Source organism: Prunus persica, chromosome G1, assembly GCF_000346465.2.
Source record: "Prunus persica cultivar Lovell chromosome G1, Prunus_persica_NCBIv2, whole genome shotgun sequence".
NCBI classification, from domain to species: Eukaryota; Viridiplantae; Streptophyta; class Magnoliopsida; order Rosales; family Rosaceae; genus Prunus; species Prunus persica.
In genome coordinates, this window is record NC_034009.1 from 33,139,690 (window position 1) to 33,156,508 (window position 16,819).

General features: G+C 37.2%; 5 protein-coding genes and 1 non-coding gene across 12 annotated transcripts in view; 2 read left to right on the top strand and 4 right to left on the bottom strand.

The window, feature by feature from the left end:
• Positions 1–4,111, top strand: part of LOC109946680 — a 15,996-nt gene extending 11,885 nt beyond the window's left edge. For 2 of the 6 annotated variants that reach the window (XM_020555220.1, XM_020555221.1), the window contains 4 exons: positions 1,758–1,942; positions 2,673–3,024; positions 3,366–3,483; positions 3,589–4,111. In XM_020555220.1, coding sequence (XP_020410809.1) covers positions 1,806–1,942; positions 2,673–3,024; positions 3,366–3,483; positions 3,589–3,797 — 816 coding nt within the window. In that variant the 5' untranslated portion in view covers positions 1,758–1,805 and the 3' untranslated portion in view covers positions 3,798–4,111. Of the gene's footprint in view, positions 1–6; positions 1,943–2,672; positions 3,025–3,365; positions 3,484–3,588 lie in introns of those variants that run through there. The other 4 variants (XR_002269768.1, XM_020555219.1, XM_020555222.1 and 1 more) reach the window with 4 other exon arrangements.
• On the bottom strand, positions 4,592–5,801 carry LOC18789430 (ganglioside-induced differentiation-associated protein 2). The gene is made up of 3 exons (XM_007223947.2): positions 5,473–5,801; positions 5,097–5,361; positions 4,592–4,954 (listed from the first exon to the last, which is right to left on the bottom strand). The coding sequence occupies exons 1-3, from the start codon at positions 5,624–5,626 to the stop codon at positions 4,708–4,710; spliced, it is 666 nt and encodes a 221-aa protein (XP_007224009.1). The 5' UTR covers positions 5,627–5,801; the 3' UTR covers positions 4,592–4,707.
• On the bottom strand, positions 8,742–8,813 carry TRNAP-UGG. Its single transcript has one exon. It is a non-coding gene; the product is annotated as a tRNA-Pro (tRNA).
• Positions 10,237–13,657, top strand: LOC18790418 (high mobility group B protein 9). The gene is made up of 6 exons (XM_020555177.1): positions 10,237–11,242; positions 11,485–11,563; positions 11,664–11,826; positions 11,975–12,082; positions 12,827–13,209; positions 13,369–13,657. The coding sequence occupies exons 1-6, from the start codon at positions 11,091–11,093 to the stop codon at positions 13,480–13,482; spliced, it is 999 nt and encodes a 332-aa protein (XP_020410766.1). The 5' UTR covers positions 10,237–11,090; the 3' UTR covers positions 13,483–13,657.
• LOC18789653 (U11/U12 small nuclear ribonucleoprotein 25 kDa protein) lies at positions 13,725–15,088 on the bottom strand. 2 transcript variants are annotated; one of them, XM_020555178.1, is made up of 5 exons: positions 14,714–15,088; positions 14,496–14,601; positions 14,301–14,400; positions 14,032–14,146; positions 13,725–13,869 (listed from the first exon to the last, which is right to left on the bottom strand). In XM_020555178.1, the coding sequence occupies exons 1-4, from the start codon at positions 15,012–15,014 to the stop codon at positions 14,051–14,053; spliced, it is 603 nt and encodes a 200-aa protein (XP_020410767.1). In that variant the 5' UTR covers positions 15,015–15,088; the 3' UTR covers positions 13,725–13,869; positions 14,032–14,050. The 2 variants fall into 2 exon arrangements, with proteins under 2 accessions (XP_020410767.1, XP_007223561.2); XM_007223499.2 differs by having other exon boundaries at positions 13,727–14,146.
• On the bottom strand, positions 15,407–16,778 carry LOC18789994 (glutathione S-transferase). Its single transcript, XM_007223887.2, has 3 exons — positions 16,420–16,778; positions 16,270–16,318; positions 15,407–16,144 (listed from the first exon to the last, which is right to left on the bottom strand). The coding sequence occupies exons 1-3, from the start codon at positions 16,573–16,575 to the stop codon at positions 15,684–15,686; spliced, it is 666 nt and encodes a 221-aa protein (XP_007223949.1). The 5' UTR covers positions 16,576–16,778; the 3' UTR covers positions 15,407–15,683.

Here is a 16,819-nt window from a genome sequence, read left to right on the forward strand (position 1 = left end):
AAATGTATATAGAATGTCAGTTTGTAGTGCTATAAGCACTACCCTATGTGCCTCACCGGATTTGGAACTTTGGAATTGAATGGAAGATACTTGAATATGTTGGAACTCAGACGCTCTTGACAGGGTGTTCATGGACCCTTAGCACTGTATGTTCTGGCAAAGAGTTTGCCCCCCAGTTGAACGGCTCATTCCCTAGCCACATGATCAATTGAGGACTATTCCATGTGGACTAGTCAAACAATCCCCAGTTGGATTATTTTTCCGGTACAAACTAGGTAATTATCATGTTTATATCATATGTATATCATTTATTATATATTTATATCTATTCATTCGTTCTTGTTTCTCAGTGAGGATACTTCCTCGCTTGTCGTGCCAATGGGCACGTGTTTCGAGAGTTTAGTTTTGGGACTTATAAGATAAAGTTTGAATGGCTGATTGGTAAAGTTTTCTTATGGATTTCGGACTTGGCACCGGTATTGATTTAACTTGATCTTTATTTTTATCCACTCACACTTTTCTGTTTTGCGCCCCCTAGCTAGTAGTTGACTGAGCTTCGCAGCTGAGCCGAATCGTGTGCTTCCAAATCTTGAGCCTTCGTAGGACTCTTTTATCATTTAATTCCCATTCAACTTTGTTTTTGTTGTAATTGAATTTCTTAGATATGCTCTGTTATCGTCCGTGCTAGGATTTGATTTATGAGGCCGGGGGCCTTTGCTGTAAACTGTTTATTGTTTAAAAGCATGCTGCTGGTTGGGATATTAAATTGTGAGTGGGCTCGGCATCGGGGTGATGCCGGAAATACGACGGAATTCGTCTTGGGTTCCAAAGAATCTGGGGCGGGTCCTGTCAATCATGACCACAAATTTAAAATCTTAAACCTTAAAGACACATTTCTACATGATTTTCTTCGACAGATTGATTTGTGTTAATTGAGTATTATAGCTATTGCTAAAGATTACAAGAGATTTCTTTCTAGGTTCAATTGAAATAAACAAGTGCATATGTGGTGCAACAGGGTCTTTAATTTTTGTGGATGTTTACTAGTCCTCTTATGTGAAAATATAGGTTGTTTACTTTATAAAATGGTGCAAAGTTTCAAATCTAACCGAAATCAATTCCATTCATGATTAAGCTTGGAATGTATATTTTTTTATTCACTAGGTAGATGCGTTAGATGGACTAGTATTACTGCATGACATGACAAACCTTGCAAATCCTCACTTCGACTGTCATCATATGATGGTTTTCTAGTACAGAGTTCTTCGACAGAGCAGTGACTCTGCTACTCTCACTATGAAATAGCTTTTGCCTGTGATCTAGCCTGGTTACTTCTTTGTCATGTTTTGTGGCTCAGAAGGAATTGTTTTAACGTCACTCTGTTTTTGGGTGTCATTCGAGCATGGTTCGAATGGGTAATGAGGAGACTTGTTTTTGTAGCTTGTTGATACTGCTCTGTGACTGATCATGTCATGGGTGCATGAATAGGGTTAGAATTCAAGGCATGGAAGGGAAGAAATTTGAGGAAGGGGAGGGTTAACGATTAATGTATTTCTTTTTCTTAAGGACTAAGGTGGCTAACGATGAATGAAGAAATTCTACCTCAGCCCATTAACCTATATGTTGTTTGTTCAATCTACCCATTAAATGCTTCTGTGATTGAAGAAATAGATTTGCCTATCCTGGTTTCATTTCATTTTCTATTTGATGAGACATCCACTTGTTGCGACATCTACTTGTTATGCTTTATTTCTCAGTGAAGTCTGATGCAATACAACTGAAGTATTTAAGATACTAGTGGGGAGATGATATCTCTACTTCCTGAGTTCATGGATACTTGTGAAAATAAAGATATTAGGGTTGAAGAATATTTAGATTTCATTGTTAAGAAGCGATCAGTTGCAAGCAAGGAGGCACTTGGAATACGAATTCACAGCATGGGGTATGTCACATTTTTGCTTCTACTTTTTGGTATAAAAAAAAAAACTATTTTGTAGATAGCTCAATACTGAACTTAGAACTATATTGGCAAAGGAGACCTCTTTTTATAGTACTACTTGTGCATAAATTTGATGTCATATTTACCTATTTATAAAGTTTTTCATGCGGTAAAAGTCGTTCTAATGTCCACAAAGAGCATGTGGAAGTCAAAATTTCATCTATTATGGATGTTGAGTTACAAGGATCATGCCCGTGCTCATGTTGAGTTACAGGGATCTTTAATGCATGCTTTAGCTGATGTACAGTACTTGCTTCTTTGAAAAACATTTGATGATGCAGAAGCTATTACATGCACAGTTTTGGGTCTTGTTGATTATTTCTTCCCCCGCCCAGCACCCCCCCAGGGGGGGGGGGGGGGGGGGGGGGGCGCCCTGTCTGTTAAGTTGTCAATTAAGCTCAGTCACCCAATCTCAAACATTATATACTGATTGTGTTGTGCTTCATTCCAAACCTTTATGAAGTAGGTGGTATGGTGTGGCTTGATTTCACCTCTCTCTGTGTGGGTGTATCAATGTTAATTTATCACCGAGTAAATTTTTCAGTCATGACTTAAGTTTTCTAAGGGGTCAATCCAGTGTCATATCATGTGTTCAAGTCATCTCATTTGTCCTTTTTCAGTTATATAATGTAAATTTTAACATCATTGATTGGAGTAATCTTTATGATAACAGGATGCATATTTCTGCCATATGGGAAGCCAGGAATCTAGAAATTTCCACTCTAAAGAAATCAGAGAAGGCATTTCAGCCAAATTCAGATAAAAAGGATAGGAAGTTTCCACTTTTATCCGCAGAGAAAAAGGAGCTAGACAAACGTTTCAGCACTATTTCTCAGCGCGTTGAATCGTTTTCCCCCATACATAAGGACTTTTGTGGCAAGCACATTAGATTTGATCCTAAAACTTCAAGCTCAGAGGATGAAGGTAGGGATGATTATTTGTCTGAAGAGAATGATGAAAATAATGACCATGTAACAGGCAGTCAGGTTAACTTCTCATCACAGTCTGTTGAAAGTTCTGACCGAGTGAGTAGTTGCTAAATTTTCTTGTATAGTTGCATCATGTTGTTTCATTATTTATTCCCTTGTGGTTTTAACTAAGCCTTAGTATGAGTGCTATAAATTATTCAGTATGGTATGAAGTTGTATCCAAGATGGGACTGACATGAGGTCGTTCTGGTACTATGGTGATAATGGCTGAAGGGGTTCATAATTTTATATATTGAAATGCAAGGCTTAGAATAGTCGATGTGGGATTTTATATTCTCAACAATTTGACTAATGTTTTAATAATTTTGCTAATGTTGTTTTCTCTTTATTTATTCTAAAAATATGGGGTTTCAAAAAATATCTTCTGATTCTTGTAGGTACTTGATAGGATGCTGCAGTTTAATAATACTGAAGCTCAGAAGAGACAGAAAATCAAGTCAATGTTTTCTTTGTATCCATTAATTGGATTACTAAATGTTGTTGCAAGTTATTGTGGTCAGTTTGATCATCATTTTTTTGTTTGTTTTACATGTAATATTTTATTTTTTTGCAATTTTTGTTTATCATTCCATTCTTGAGATGTTATATGCGTACTTGCAGGCTTGAGAAATTTTCCCATGTTTGGTGGGCAAAACAATTTGTGTAGGCAACAATGCATAGTTTCAGAGTTGAAGCTGATGGTGTCTTTTGAGCCAATGGATTTTTCTAGATATCACAAGTGCAATGGAAAATTAACGAATTGGTCTAGACAAAGAGTCAAACATTTTTTCTGTTGGATGCTAGAAATGCCTCATATAATTATTGGCTAAGTTGCAAGATGTGGTGTCATCAAATGAAGAGGAGAGACCTCAAGTGATACACATCGATCATTTTCTGTGAGCTGATTCGATAAAGAGAAATTGTCTGGTGTTTTTTTGACTTAAGAAGGGTGGTTTAACTTTGCCTTGTTTGCTTTTGGTCTGTAATATTGTTTCTCATTGGCTGTTCTTGGATGTTTTTTTTTTCTTTCTTTCCTTATGTATCTCTTAGAACTTGGCTTTTGCCTTATGGAATTGTGGATGTTTATTTGTATGTATTAATGATGGATTTGTGTTCAGTGAATTGAATTTCTAATTTCGAGTTATGTGGTTGACTTTTGCATATATGAATAATTCTTTGTTATTGATACATTAATCGAATTCTTTGAGTTTGCATACGCTCAATTATTATACATAAACTCTATGGAATTTTTAATTTCAATAACAAAAAAACCTTTGGTTTGAGGAAAAAAAATGTACATGTCAATTTGATAACTATAAAGTATGTTCATAGTTTTAAGATCTTAAATTACATTTAATTAGCTAAAAATTATTATATTTAATATTAAATTATTTTTTTTTATAGTTCAACTCAGTACCAAACATAGGTCTTCACTATTTTTACAATCCAGCACCAAACGTAGATCAGTATTTAATCCAGCTTAAGTCAATCTGAATTAATCCAAGACAGTTTCAGAATTTAGTCCAGTTTATGACAATCCGCTGTACCAAACGACCCTATGATTTTGTATGGTTAATGGTGGGTTGAGTTGAAGAGCAAATGGTTTGACTTTAACCCAGGCAGCTAATCAGGGGACTGACTAACTAGTCTTTGTACAATTTGAAATTAACCATCTCAACAAAAGGAAAAGCAAACTAAAAGAGTTTGATTTCTTGTATGCTGAACCATCTCAAATAAGTGCTATGCGATACAACGCATGGAGTACATGGAAACAAAGGGAGAGTCCATCATGGACGTAGAAGACGTACAAGGTGCAACGTAGACCCTCGGTCTCGGATGATCACTCTCTAACCCATACTCCATCATCGGACGGTACTCCAGCTCCTCATCGTGATCGTACACAAACTCCGGAACCTCCACCTCATTCCTCCGCACCTGGTCCCACAAAAATTCCAGCCTCTTCACATACTTTAGCTTCTTGCACAACCTGTTCCAAAAACCACAATCACCGTTACGTTGTGTTACGTTACGTTAGCCCTCGGTTTTTACCTAACTTTGGTCAACGTTCCTTTCATTGGCTAGTTGTATGGAAAATGCCAAAACAAAATACGTGGAAATGATTTTATTACCCTGACTTGAAGAGGAGACGACCAAAGGTGGCGAGGAAGAGTCTGGCCTGTAAACCCGGGTGGACAAAGTAAACGGCTTGGAGACGGTCCTTGAGGGTGATCGGAATAGCGTCGTAGATTGATCGTAAGGTCGAAATTCCAGGGAAGTTGCCGCTGCGATTCACATCCGTGTGCAAATACACCACTGAGAAGGGCCTTTCCCCTAAATTTGGGAATATTTTCTCCTCCAAGTAGTTGTTCACAGCCTCGTTGCTCACGCTTCGAGCTGAACATTTTAGTACATAACCAAATTAAAATTATATTAGAAAGGTACCCCGAAATTAACCAACAAATTAATAACACGTACAATTTTAATCGAGTAATTAATTATAATTACCCGGAAAAAACTTTCCGACGATGCGGAGAACCTTTTGACCATGTTTGTCTCGACCTTGAATCTTAAAAACTTCAAGTTTGTCTATGAGATGTTGCTGATCTGTTAGAGACAGTCTAGGTGTAGCAGTAACAGGAGGAGGAGAAGAAATATTCATCTTTGCTGAAATGAAGCCAAAAGGCCAAAGGGTTCAGCGGTGGGTGGTGGGGTAGTCTTGTTTTGGGCTTTTGAGTTTTTAGAGGGAAAAAAAAAAGACACGAAAAATCAGATGATGAAGTGCTTTTAAAGTGCAGGGAGGGTTGAGTGAATGCGGACCTGCTTCTCTTTGTTTATATAGTGGGGCGACCGCTGCGGATAGGGTATGGGCCCCAGCGGTAGGGGCCTCATTAAAGAGCGTGATGGATCGGATTGTTTTGACGAGGGGTATATTCTTAAGAATCTTCCAAATGGATGGATGAATGAACCGAGTCTGATCTGATGAATCACTGCAAAATCTACTCGGTGCACTGCTAGCTAGCTAGCTATGTCACGAAGCCTCTGCACTTTGCCAAGTTTGCCTGGCCTGGCCTGCCTCTCCGTATATGTTGGTCGTGTATGGATTGGATTGGATTGGATTGATGATATTTGAATGATAAGCAAGCAGCAGCGTCTTCATCTTCATAGGCATCTTAGGAGGAAGGAATTGTGTGGTTGGAACTTGGGACTGTGACATGCCATATATGTTCCTGACCAAAAATTCGTACGCCCATAATGTTAGAGCAACTCCACCTATTTGTCCTTAGCCATGGCAAGGGGGGAGATAGGGCAGCCACTATTCACGTGAATAGTGGTTGCCCTTACAAATAGTATTTTGTGTTTCCACCCATTGCCATGGCTAAGGGCAATTACTATTCATTTTTTTGTTTTTTCACAACTTTTTTTTACTTAAATAATTAATTTTGATAATTTTTTCGGATAAGATTTTTGGGTTCCTACGTGTCAATACTATTCATATCGGATAAGATTTTATTTTATTAGTTGTATTGGTTGATATTTATAGAAAAAAGAAAGTATGAGGATTTGATGTTAAAAGTGAAGAGTATTGGTTGGTATTTATAGACACGGGCGGACCCATAATTTTTTTAGCGGAGGTGCAATATTGGCTAAGTATGAAAAATGGTTTTTCGGAATAATCATTTTCTTAAGATAATTTTTGGCGGCTTTTATTACACATCAAATAAGAAAACTTGATTTTATGGGATTTTAATATGAAGTATATATTGACTTAATGAGCCATCATTTTTAGCCTAAATCGTATTTTGCACTAAAACCGATTTTTCACATTTTGATTTGGTGGGAATTTAATTTTCTAGTATTTTTATTTGAATCCAAATGGGGGGTACTTCCTTATTTACATTGTAAACTTAAGTAAATGGAGTAATATAAAAATAAATGAAAGTAAAAGGACAAAGACATTTACTTAAATGTTGAAAATGAAAATAAGATATAGAGAGAAAAATGTTGAGTATAAAGAGTGAATAATGGTAGAAGTAGAAGAAAATGTATGAGGATTGGTGTTGAAAGTGAAAGGTATTGATAGGTATTTATAGAAGAAAAAATCTGACTTTTTAAGAATTTTTTATAAAAAAAAAAAAAAAATTCGATTTTTTTTTATAAAAAATTTAATACTGGGCGATGACGTCACGCTGACGCAAGCCGTGACGTCATTAGCCTGGGTTTCGAATGTGGGCTGAACTGGCCCTCGGGCCAGCCCGAGTTGGTGGGTCCCACACGCAACCCGGACCTGGGCTGCCCGCTGGAACGAATTTTTTTTTCGACCCCCCTCCCAGCCTTGGGCTCGGTCTCTCCAGTGAAACCGCTCTTAGAGCTGCGGCTGCTGATAATACAAGAGGAATCAAAACTATTTACCTTACATACAAATGGACCTTCTATTTACATGAAACACTGCTTGCATGCATCAATATTCAAATATTATGCGTGTTACCTAAAATTACATTGACTCTTACAATAAAATTAAGGAAAAAAAAATCCCTAATAAGGGTTGTAAACTGATATGATTAGGTTAGCATGGATATTTGTTTACATTGAAATTTTATAATGACATGAAACAGATAAGGCAAGCCATCATTTTCTCCTTCAATTGAAAGAGACTCACAACCCCTCAAATCTCGATGGAGACTTTGCAAACATTTGTCTTCACAAAAAAAAAACCAAGAAATAATAATAATAACGTGGAGGAGTAGTTTTTATTATCCAATTGTTTTTTATTGAGTTGAGGCACATGGGCATTGAGATTGGAAAATCGAAACACCGAGTCACACCAGACGAAAAAAAAAGCAAAAAAATTGTGTTGACTAAAAATTCAACAAACTGGCATCAAACCCAATTTTTCGATTCAAACCAATTTCAGTGCTGTTTCACACCTTACAAAATCGTACTAGACCGAACTAGACTAGCTGTGTTTTTTTTTAAAAAATTATTTAAGTCCAATGCTAAATTTCTAATCTCATAACTAATATTTCTCCAAACACAACTTCAAAGCACCTTTTTCAGGCCCAATCACCTCTCTCTACATGAAATTGAGTCGTTTGCAAATTTGAAAGTCTAAAAAATAAATTTTTTTGTTGAAATTTGTAAAAATAAATAATTTGAAAAACATATTAAAAAAATCCAATCCAAAATCGAAAATTGTACGGAAACTAATTTAAACCAGACTAATCGATTTTATAAATTTTTTTTTTTAATAAAATCAGATCGAATCATATCGATTGAATAATACTAATTCCAATTCCAGCATGAAGTGGAAATCAAAACTGACCAGACCAGACCGTACCCATCCCTATTAACCCAAATTTATTATTATAGGCTTTGCTTGATTGAACCTTGTTGATTTGATGATATAATTTATACAGCAAAACAAAAGGAATGTATGTTGCCTCTTGGTGTTGGAAGTTGGAAGTTGGAACTTGGAGGAGGCAAATAAATGAATGAATAATGTATCGTCATCATCAATCATCCAATTTTTGATCAGGAATCAGCGAATGAGGAATGAGATTGATCTGCCCTATCTGTAAGTTAAACGCTAATATATGCGGTCTGGTCTCTGTCAAATTCAGGATGTATGGGTCTGAACTTGATGTAGGCAGAGACATATGTGAATGTCATGTAATTAACTAATTATAATGTTGGTTTTAATATTTCTAATATTAATGTTGGTTTTATCTTATGGACCTCTCTTCAGGTCACAAGACAAAAAAAGCAAAAGGTTCACAGGGGCATTCCGAGAATCGAACTCGGGACCTCTCGCACCCAAAGCGAGAATCATACCACTAGACCAAATGCCCTCTGTGACATACGACAATGAATAAAACTTATTTATCTTCGTGACATTGTCAATTCTGCTTAACATGATTAAACCGAATTATAAAGAAAACGAGTCCTAAACAGCCTGCTGCTGCTGGCCCAATTCTACTTTCTGGGCCCTCCTACTTGCACAGCTTTTAAGCCCATAATAGAAAATTTAATCCCGTTACAACTTACAAGCCACAAACATAACGAGTGTTTTTCTTTCTTCCTTTCTGGGCCTTGGAACCGAACAACAAGTTATTTAATGCAAAGCAAAGCAAACTTTGCTGATAAAAATACTCGAGAGATAAGAAACTCAAAATCAAAGACAAAATAGATTTTCCTAGTCAGCGATCTTAAACCACCCTCGCCGTCCCGGTTAATAAATATTTACGTGATAGCAAAATACTGCTATACCTGTTTCATATAAATTTTTCTGCTTCCGGTCAGTCCTCTTTCTGGTGGTGAAGGACCAAACCAAAGTCAAGTCACCAAATAAGTGTTTAGTATTTATTTTCAATGGATAATAAACATGGGGCCCACATAAGCCCAATAACCGGAGTCAAATAAACAAATCCAAGCCTTTTATGTATGGAAAATGTTAACAACTTTCTCTCTCACTTTCTTCTTTGGATCTTCTCCTTTTTTTGCTTGACATATGTTATTCTCCTTACACTTAAAACAATGTCATTAATATATTATATAAGTTAACTTTTTCTTTTTAAATTTACCCTTATTAAATGTATTCAATTTATCCAAAAAAAATTCATAACTTTCTTACCATCTTATTTTTTTTTAAAGTCAATTTTTTTTAAAAAAAGAAAATGTCTGATTTTTTTCAAAAAAGAGGAAATGTCTGTTTTTTTTTAAACACAAAGGACTTTTTTATTTTATTTTTTTCTATCTAAACCCTTTGTGTTATTTAAAAAAAAAAAAAAAAAGAGGGACATTTCCTCTTAAAAGCAGATATTTTTTTTAATAAAAATAATTGACATTAGAAAAAAAATTAATAAAATGATAAGAAAGTTGTGAAATTTTTTTGGATAAATTGAATACATTTAATAAGGATAAATTTAGAAAGCAAAAGTTAGCTTGTATATTATACTAGCCCCTTGACACATGCTCACGCATGTGCCAATTGGTTTTCTTTTTCTTTTTTATTTTATTTTTAGAATTAAGAAAAGATAACAGGGTAGTTATGTTCCATAAAAATAGGACCTATTATCTTATTTTGTTTTTAATTTTAATTTTTTTAATATTAAAAAATATGAATTTACCATATTATCCTCATTTAATTAATAATTTCAATTCTTAATGTTTGAATTAACAAAGGGCATTTTCTGGTATTTTGAATGTTTCACCATTCTCTGCCTTTTGCTTTATATATATAGATTAATGACATTATTTTAAGTGTAATGAGAAAAAAACATGTCAAACAAAAAAGAAAAAAAATTCAAAAACAAAAATTTGAGAGAAGATTACTGGCATTCATCAACGGTTCAAATATATTAGCGTGTCCCGGATTAGGTCGATGGGGTTAAGTGCACTGGAAACAATCAGTCAGTCAGATATCTAGCAGCAGATGTACCCAAAGATTTGTTTCAGAAGCAGAAACCTTTCTCTTCAAGTGCATGTCAACCTCTTGGTCTTTGTACAAGACAAGAGAGAGAAGTGCCTTTTCTCCTTTCTCAGCTCTCACTCCTCACTCCTCCCTCCTCCCTCCTCAGACTCAGAGAGATTACACACACAGACAGCAGACACAGCTAAAGCTACAGCTACAGCTAGAGATGCATGCAGCAGAGATGTCAGACTTCGATCGACTAAATACAAAAGAGACACAGCTTCAATTCAATAGGAGGAGAGAAGGGAAGGGAAGTGTGTAGTTAATAGTTAATTGATTATGAATATATAACCTCTGTGTGTGCGCTCTGCTCTGAATGAAAAATAAATACTCATAAATTAATAAGCAAGCAAAGCACTATTTAATTAATATTTAATTTACGAGACTTTGGTTTCAAAATGCACAGAAAATGCCAATTTTGCACAACCGTTACATCCCACGCGTCCAAACTACACTGTTCTCTTCTTTATTAACAACTCAACTTTGGTCAGACTATTTACTGTAGCTTAATTGCAAACTTTATCTCGGAAATCATACCTTTCTTTGCTTATCATCATTACTGTTATCTCTCACTCACTTACCCATCACACCCTTTGCCGTTCTTGGTTTTCCGGCGAGCTTGTAAAGAACAAGCCGCCGCCGCCGCCGGGAAGAGATGTCGCAGGTGGCCGGAAACAAGGGCTCCAATGGGTTGCAGGGTAGGCATTATCCTGCACCCCATGCTACCCATGAGGAAGTTATCAAAGACCCTGTTGTTTTCTGGGACACTCTCAGGCGCTTCCACTTGAAGATGAATACCAAGTTTATGTAAGCCTTCCTTCTTCGTCTCCTTGCAATTTTTTTCCTTCTTTCTTTCCTTGGTTTTACCGCAAAAGTTATTCTTGGGGATTTGCGCATGATCAGAATTTTAGATACACATATACCTTAGAATTAATGTAGTCTTCATGGGAACTTTTAAAGTTGAGCAATTTTTTGTTCCCCCCTCCCTCCCCCTCATTCTACTATATAGTGTATTATTTCACCTCTTCCTTTTTTTTGTTCCTCCAAAGGATCCCTGTGATTGGAGGAAAGGAGCTAGATTTGCACATATTATATGTAGAGGTAACACGGAGGGGTGGCTTTGAGAAGGTTCGGCTATCTATCCCAAAGTACAAGTATTTTTTCAGGTACATTTTATTATACTATTTGACTTTTGCTTTAAAGAAAAAAGATGATGGTTTTTATACAGGTTGTTGCAGAGAAGAAATGGAGGGAAGTGGGTGCCATTTTCATGTTCTCCCCAACAACAACAAGCGCTTCTTTTGTGTTGAGGAAACACTACTCAACTCTTCTCTACCATTATGAACAGGTTTACTTCTTTAAGACACAGGGTCCTTTATGTACCCCTACAGGTATTTCTATTTCTTGCCTCGCTTTCTTTTTCTTAATTTTTTTTTTAATCTCTTTCTTGTTGCTCTACCCGGCTTCTATTTTTAGATTTCTGGAGGTCTAACTTAATTCTCTCTCTCTCTCTCTCTCTCTCTCTCTCTCTCTGTGCAGCTACTGCATTTTCCATTAGTAACCGTTCTGAGTCTGCAGACAAACCTGAGCTTGCTCTGGTGGAATATTCCCCCAAACACATAAAAGATCGTCCGCATGTCATTGAAGGTGGGTTTATTTTTCTCGATCCTCTCTCTCCATCACTCTTGATTGATATATACACAAAAATCCTACTGGATAAGAATAGTTTCAATCACACAACCACAAATTTTTTATGTGCTTTCTCGGCCTCAAAATTTTATATTTATCAGTACGTCTGGCTTGCTTTTGATAAGGAAAATTTCCTGACCTTTATCATTTCACTGAATTATGAATTACGAAAACTTTGCAATTTTCCCATATAATTTTTCTTTTGTCAAGAAAGAACAAGAAAAACCAACGTGCACATGTGGAAAGTTGAGTGTATTTTCAATTTCACCTTCTCAGGGCCCCACTCCTATCTTATGTTTACAAATATGCGGCTGCAATCCATGTACTAGGTTTGGGTTTTCTTGAATTTTGTTAACTGCATAGATAATTGTATCACAATACAATATCCATCGACGGGTCGAGGTCAGTGATGATCACCCCACATATGACATACGGGACCAGACCAACATCAGGATTTCAACGAGTGATTCCAATACCTCGTATCATGAATGAGTCTTTTGTATCATTTGCAAAAAAAGCTCCTTGTCTAAAATACGAGCTTTTTGTTTCGGAGCATGTAGAGATGTTGATCATTGATCCATCAGCTTGAACTTAATTTGATACTTGTCATAAAAACGTGCACATTTTAGATTTGATTGGAGTGGCTTGCCTATCATAGCATTCATACCTAATGTAACTAGCTGCTTTGTATTATTATTCCAGGTACGGGAATCATTGATGGGAAATTTGACTGTGGCTATTTCATAACTGTGAAATTGGGTTCGGAAGTTCTCAGCGGAGTTCTCTACCATCCTAATCAGCAGCCTTTACCTGGTCCTTCTAATCCAATTAGTCCAGCTCCCCAACCTGTTAATGCCATTGTACCATACACCAAAAGATCTTGTCGTCTTTTGGGTTCGAAGTCGAAGAGGAGGAGGAGAAGAAGGGGGGGAGATCCCAACTATCCAAAACCCAACAGGAGTGGCTATAATTTCTATTTTGCTGAAAAGCATTACAAGCTCAAGTCCCTCTACCCAAACAGAGAAAGGGAGTTTACCAAGATGATAGGCGAGTCTTGGAGCAATCTCACTGCAGAAGAGAGGCTGGTAACTAAATTACCTTATTGTTTTATTAGATTTGCGACTTCATTATTGATATTTGGCCTGGTAGTTTGTGTTCACACCATATCCATTCCATATTTGTTTTTGTTTTTTATTTTGCTTTTGCGGCAGATTTGTCACATCCTTTGTCATCTTTGTTTATAGGTTTACCAGAATATTGGGTTGCAAGACAAAGAAAGATACAAGAAAGAGCTGAAAGAGTACAAGGAGAGTATGAAGCTCGGGAGTCAGGCAGTCGAGAGATTGATCAAAAGTTGATCACTAGAGCTTAAGAAGAGAGTCGAGAGATTGAATCAGCTTTGGGTTGTGTGTGTATATGTGAGAGAAAGTAGTCTCTGGTTGTCAAAAAGGAAGTTTATGCAACCATTTTACGGTGCACGATGATCAAATTCCTAAACTTTAGCTTTAATATGAGAGGGGCACTTAACAACTCCTTCCTGGTTGTTTCTATCGTTTCTGTGAAGAATGCGTCTGTTTCATTGGTTTTAATTAGTTTCTAATGTATAAAATGGTATTTGGTAATTCATTAGAAACAAGGGGAAACAAACAGTTTGTAGATCCGGCTCAGCTGCATGCAGCTGGGAAACATAATAAAACAAAGGTGCGGTCGTGCAGTGCAGGTCTGCAATCTTTTCTTTACATAGTCTACAAAAAACAAATCACATAAATTCCATCCTTGAAGATGATGATTGGACATCAAAGATTCATCAGCAGATATGTTCTAACGGCAGCCTACTCTACTTCTACTGCCTATGAGCGAAGGAAAGAGAGAGAGAGAGAGAGAGAGAGAGAGAGAGAGAGAGATACCAAAACTATCCATTAAGCATCAAGAAAGCTTGCTAAGGCCATGAAAGAAGCGGTGTCTCCTCCTCTTCGAATGCCTATGCGAATCCTTGAGCGCAACATAAGGAACAAAATGCACCTGGACATGCGCATATATATATATATATGAATGAAATTACGAATGAACAACGCTCCAAGTAAGTAGTTGATATCAGATACTAATAATACCATGAGAGACATAAATTTCCTGGAGCTTGTTTCAGTTATAATATAAAATAAAATAAAAAGAACACCTGAGAATTGTTGCGTACGCCAAAATCCTGAAGTGCAGCATTGTCATCAAGTAGCTTGTCATTATGGTATGAGAGGCAAAAATTCCCCCACACGTGCTTCCTGCGAAGACACAAAGTATAAGTATTATTAAGCAGCAGCACAAGATCAAGTGTATCAAGTGTATTGGAAAGTATTGAGATCAAACATACTAGTACCATGAAATGTGTCGGTGACCCATCTTGGATTGCTCCATGTCGTTGATTTTCTTTTTTATTGCAACTTTAAGGTCCTTGACCGTAGCAGAATTCATGAGCGCCACATCTTCAGTCAGCATATGAAATCAAACCAAAATCAGCTTCGAATTCTAGAATTTTATGATGAACAAATAAAAAGAAAACTAGAAATTGGAATTGAGAAATTGTTTGAAGAGTACCGAAAGCGGTGGCGTCGAGCTTGAGGACAGAGATGCGCATGGCGCTGCCCAATTCGAGGCAGATGAGGGTGTCGACATCGGATAAGGTTGGGTTTTTGGGAACGTCGGAGAGTATAGGATCATCCACAAGGGCAACCAGCGTCGACTGCAGCCTTGCTTTCTTTATCTTGTTTTCTCTATATCCTTCTTCCACGCTAACCTCCCCCTTCCTATTCCTATTACACTCATCCTCCATCATCTCCATTCTCTGCATCTGTTTTTTTAGGTCTGTCGTGCTCTCGCTGCCACACTGGATTTCCATTTTCTTGGACTTGGACTGCGAATGGATTTTAGCTTCCACCTTCCATTTTGGTTTGGTTTCATTTGCCCAAAAGATGCTATTGTTTTGGTCCAATTAGCGACCCAACCAATTTCACGTGTCTTATTGAGCCCAATGTATTTGTTTCCAATTATTTATTTTATTTTACTGCCTACTTGTAATTTTTTATGAAGAAATAAGAACAATCACAAGCGGAAACCACGGGAGTTGATAGGCCGAAATAAATTAAATTAAAAAGGAAAAAAAAACAGTTCAGCTGCAGACCATGTTCCTAAACACGGAAGTGGATAGGCACCTATTTGTATTTGATTCGAGGAGGAATCAAAGATAATGATTTGAGTGTCTAATTCACACTTGAATTGCAACCCTTTTTCTTTTGAGTGTGTAATTCTCACTACATGGTACTACTTATTTAGATAAACCATTATTACATAACCAATCAAGAAATGCCAAACTACTCTGCTTTACATTATTTTCTAAACCAGACAACAATAGTTAAAGACGGGGAAATAAAAAAACAAAACAAAACACCAGAAAGAAACCACACCAAAATAGTCTCCAAACATCAGAAATAATTTATTCAAGCCTTGAATTAAGTTAAGCCGATGCCATAGCAAAAGTGAAGCAGCAAGCAAGTGCAAGGCTGAAAATCTAATTTGCAGTAGGCTTCTGCATCTCGACCACCTTCTCCCACGAGTCTCGTGTCGAAATCTCAGTCCACCACCTCCCCACATTGTTTCTAGAAGTAAACAGCTCTCCCCTGTCCGTGGCATTCACCAAGTAGTGCCCGTTGGGCAAGTGGGACAGATCGGCCAGTGAGAATTCATCTCCGGCCAAGAACCGGCTCTCCCCGAGCCTCTTTTCGTACACGTCCAGCACCTTCTTCAGTTTTTCTTCATTCTGCCTTATCACTCCCTGGTCTTGCTTCAGCTTCATTCTTGGTGCGAATGCGAGCTGAAACACCAGAGTTGAGCTTGGAGGGCTGAAGCTTTGACCTTCTGCTTCCAGCCACTGATCTATAGAGGCTTTTGCCAATGGATTCGTTCCGTACAACCCCTTGTTTCCCCGATCCGCGTACTTGTCACATATGTACCGGCATATGGCTCTGGATTCTGAAAATTACACGAGTAATAATACAATTAAAATGCATACAACAATCCAATTACCCATAATTATTATTTCAACAATAAAAAGGAAATTGATTTGCCAAACTGTATAACTGTTAGGTGAATCATACCAAAGAGGGAGATGTCCTCGTCTTGAAAAGCCGGCACTTGTCCAAACGGCTGTTACAACCATGTCACGAAAATGAAAATGAAAATGAGACTCTGTACGACGAGATATTAAGTGAGAATGAATACAATGATATGCGGGAAATGATAGCTACCTGGATCTTGAGATAGTCAGGCTTCTTGTGCTCGCCTTTGGACATGTTGACAGAAATGAGCTGATAATCAACGCCTTTCTCCAGGAGACAGGCCAACACTCTTGACACGGCTGTTGATATGGGTGGTCCGTACACCTTCACCGGAGTAGTCGCCATTACACTTTCTATGGATTGGATTGGATTGAATTTGATTCTTTCTTTCTATAGAGTAGAACTACTCTGGAGTTTCTAATTAGTGCCTTCTTGTATGGTTTTACACCATACAAAAGCACGACGAGCTGCTCTGCCACTTTATCCCTTACTTAAATAGTTGGTTTGATGGGCGCCCACCACCACCAACTACACGTGAATTAAAAAAAACATAATTTCATGGGGCCAACTTTGGTTTGGGCTTTAAAAA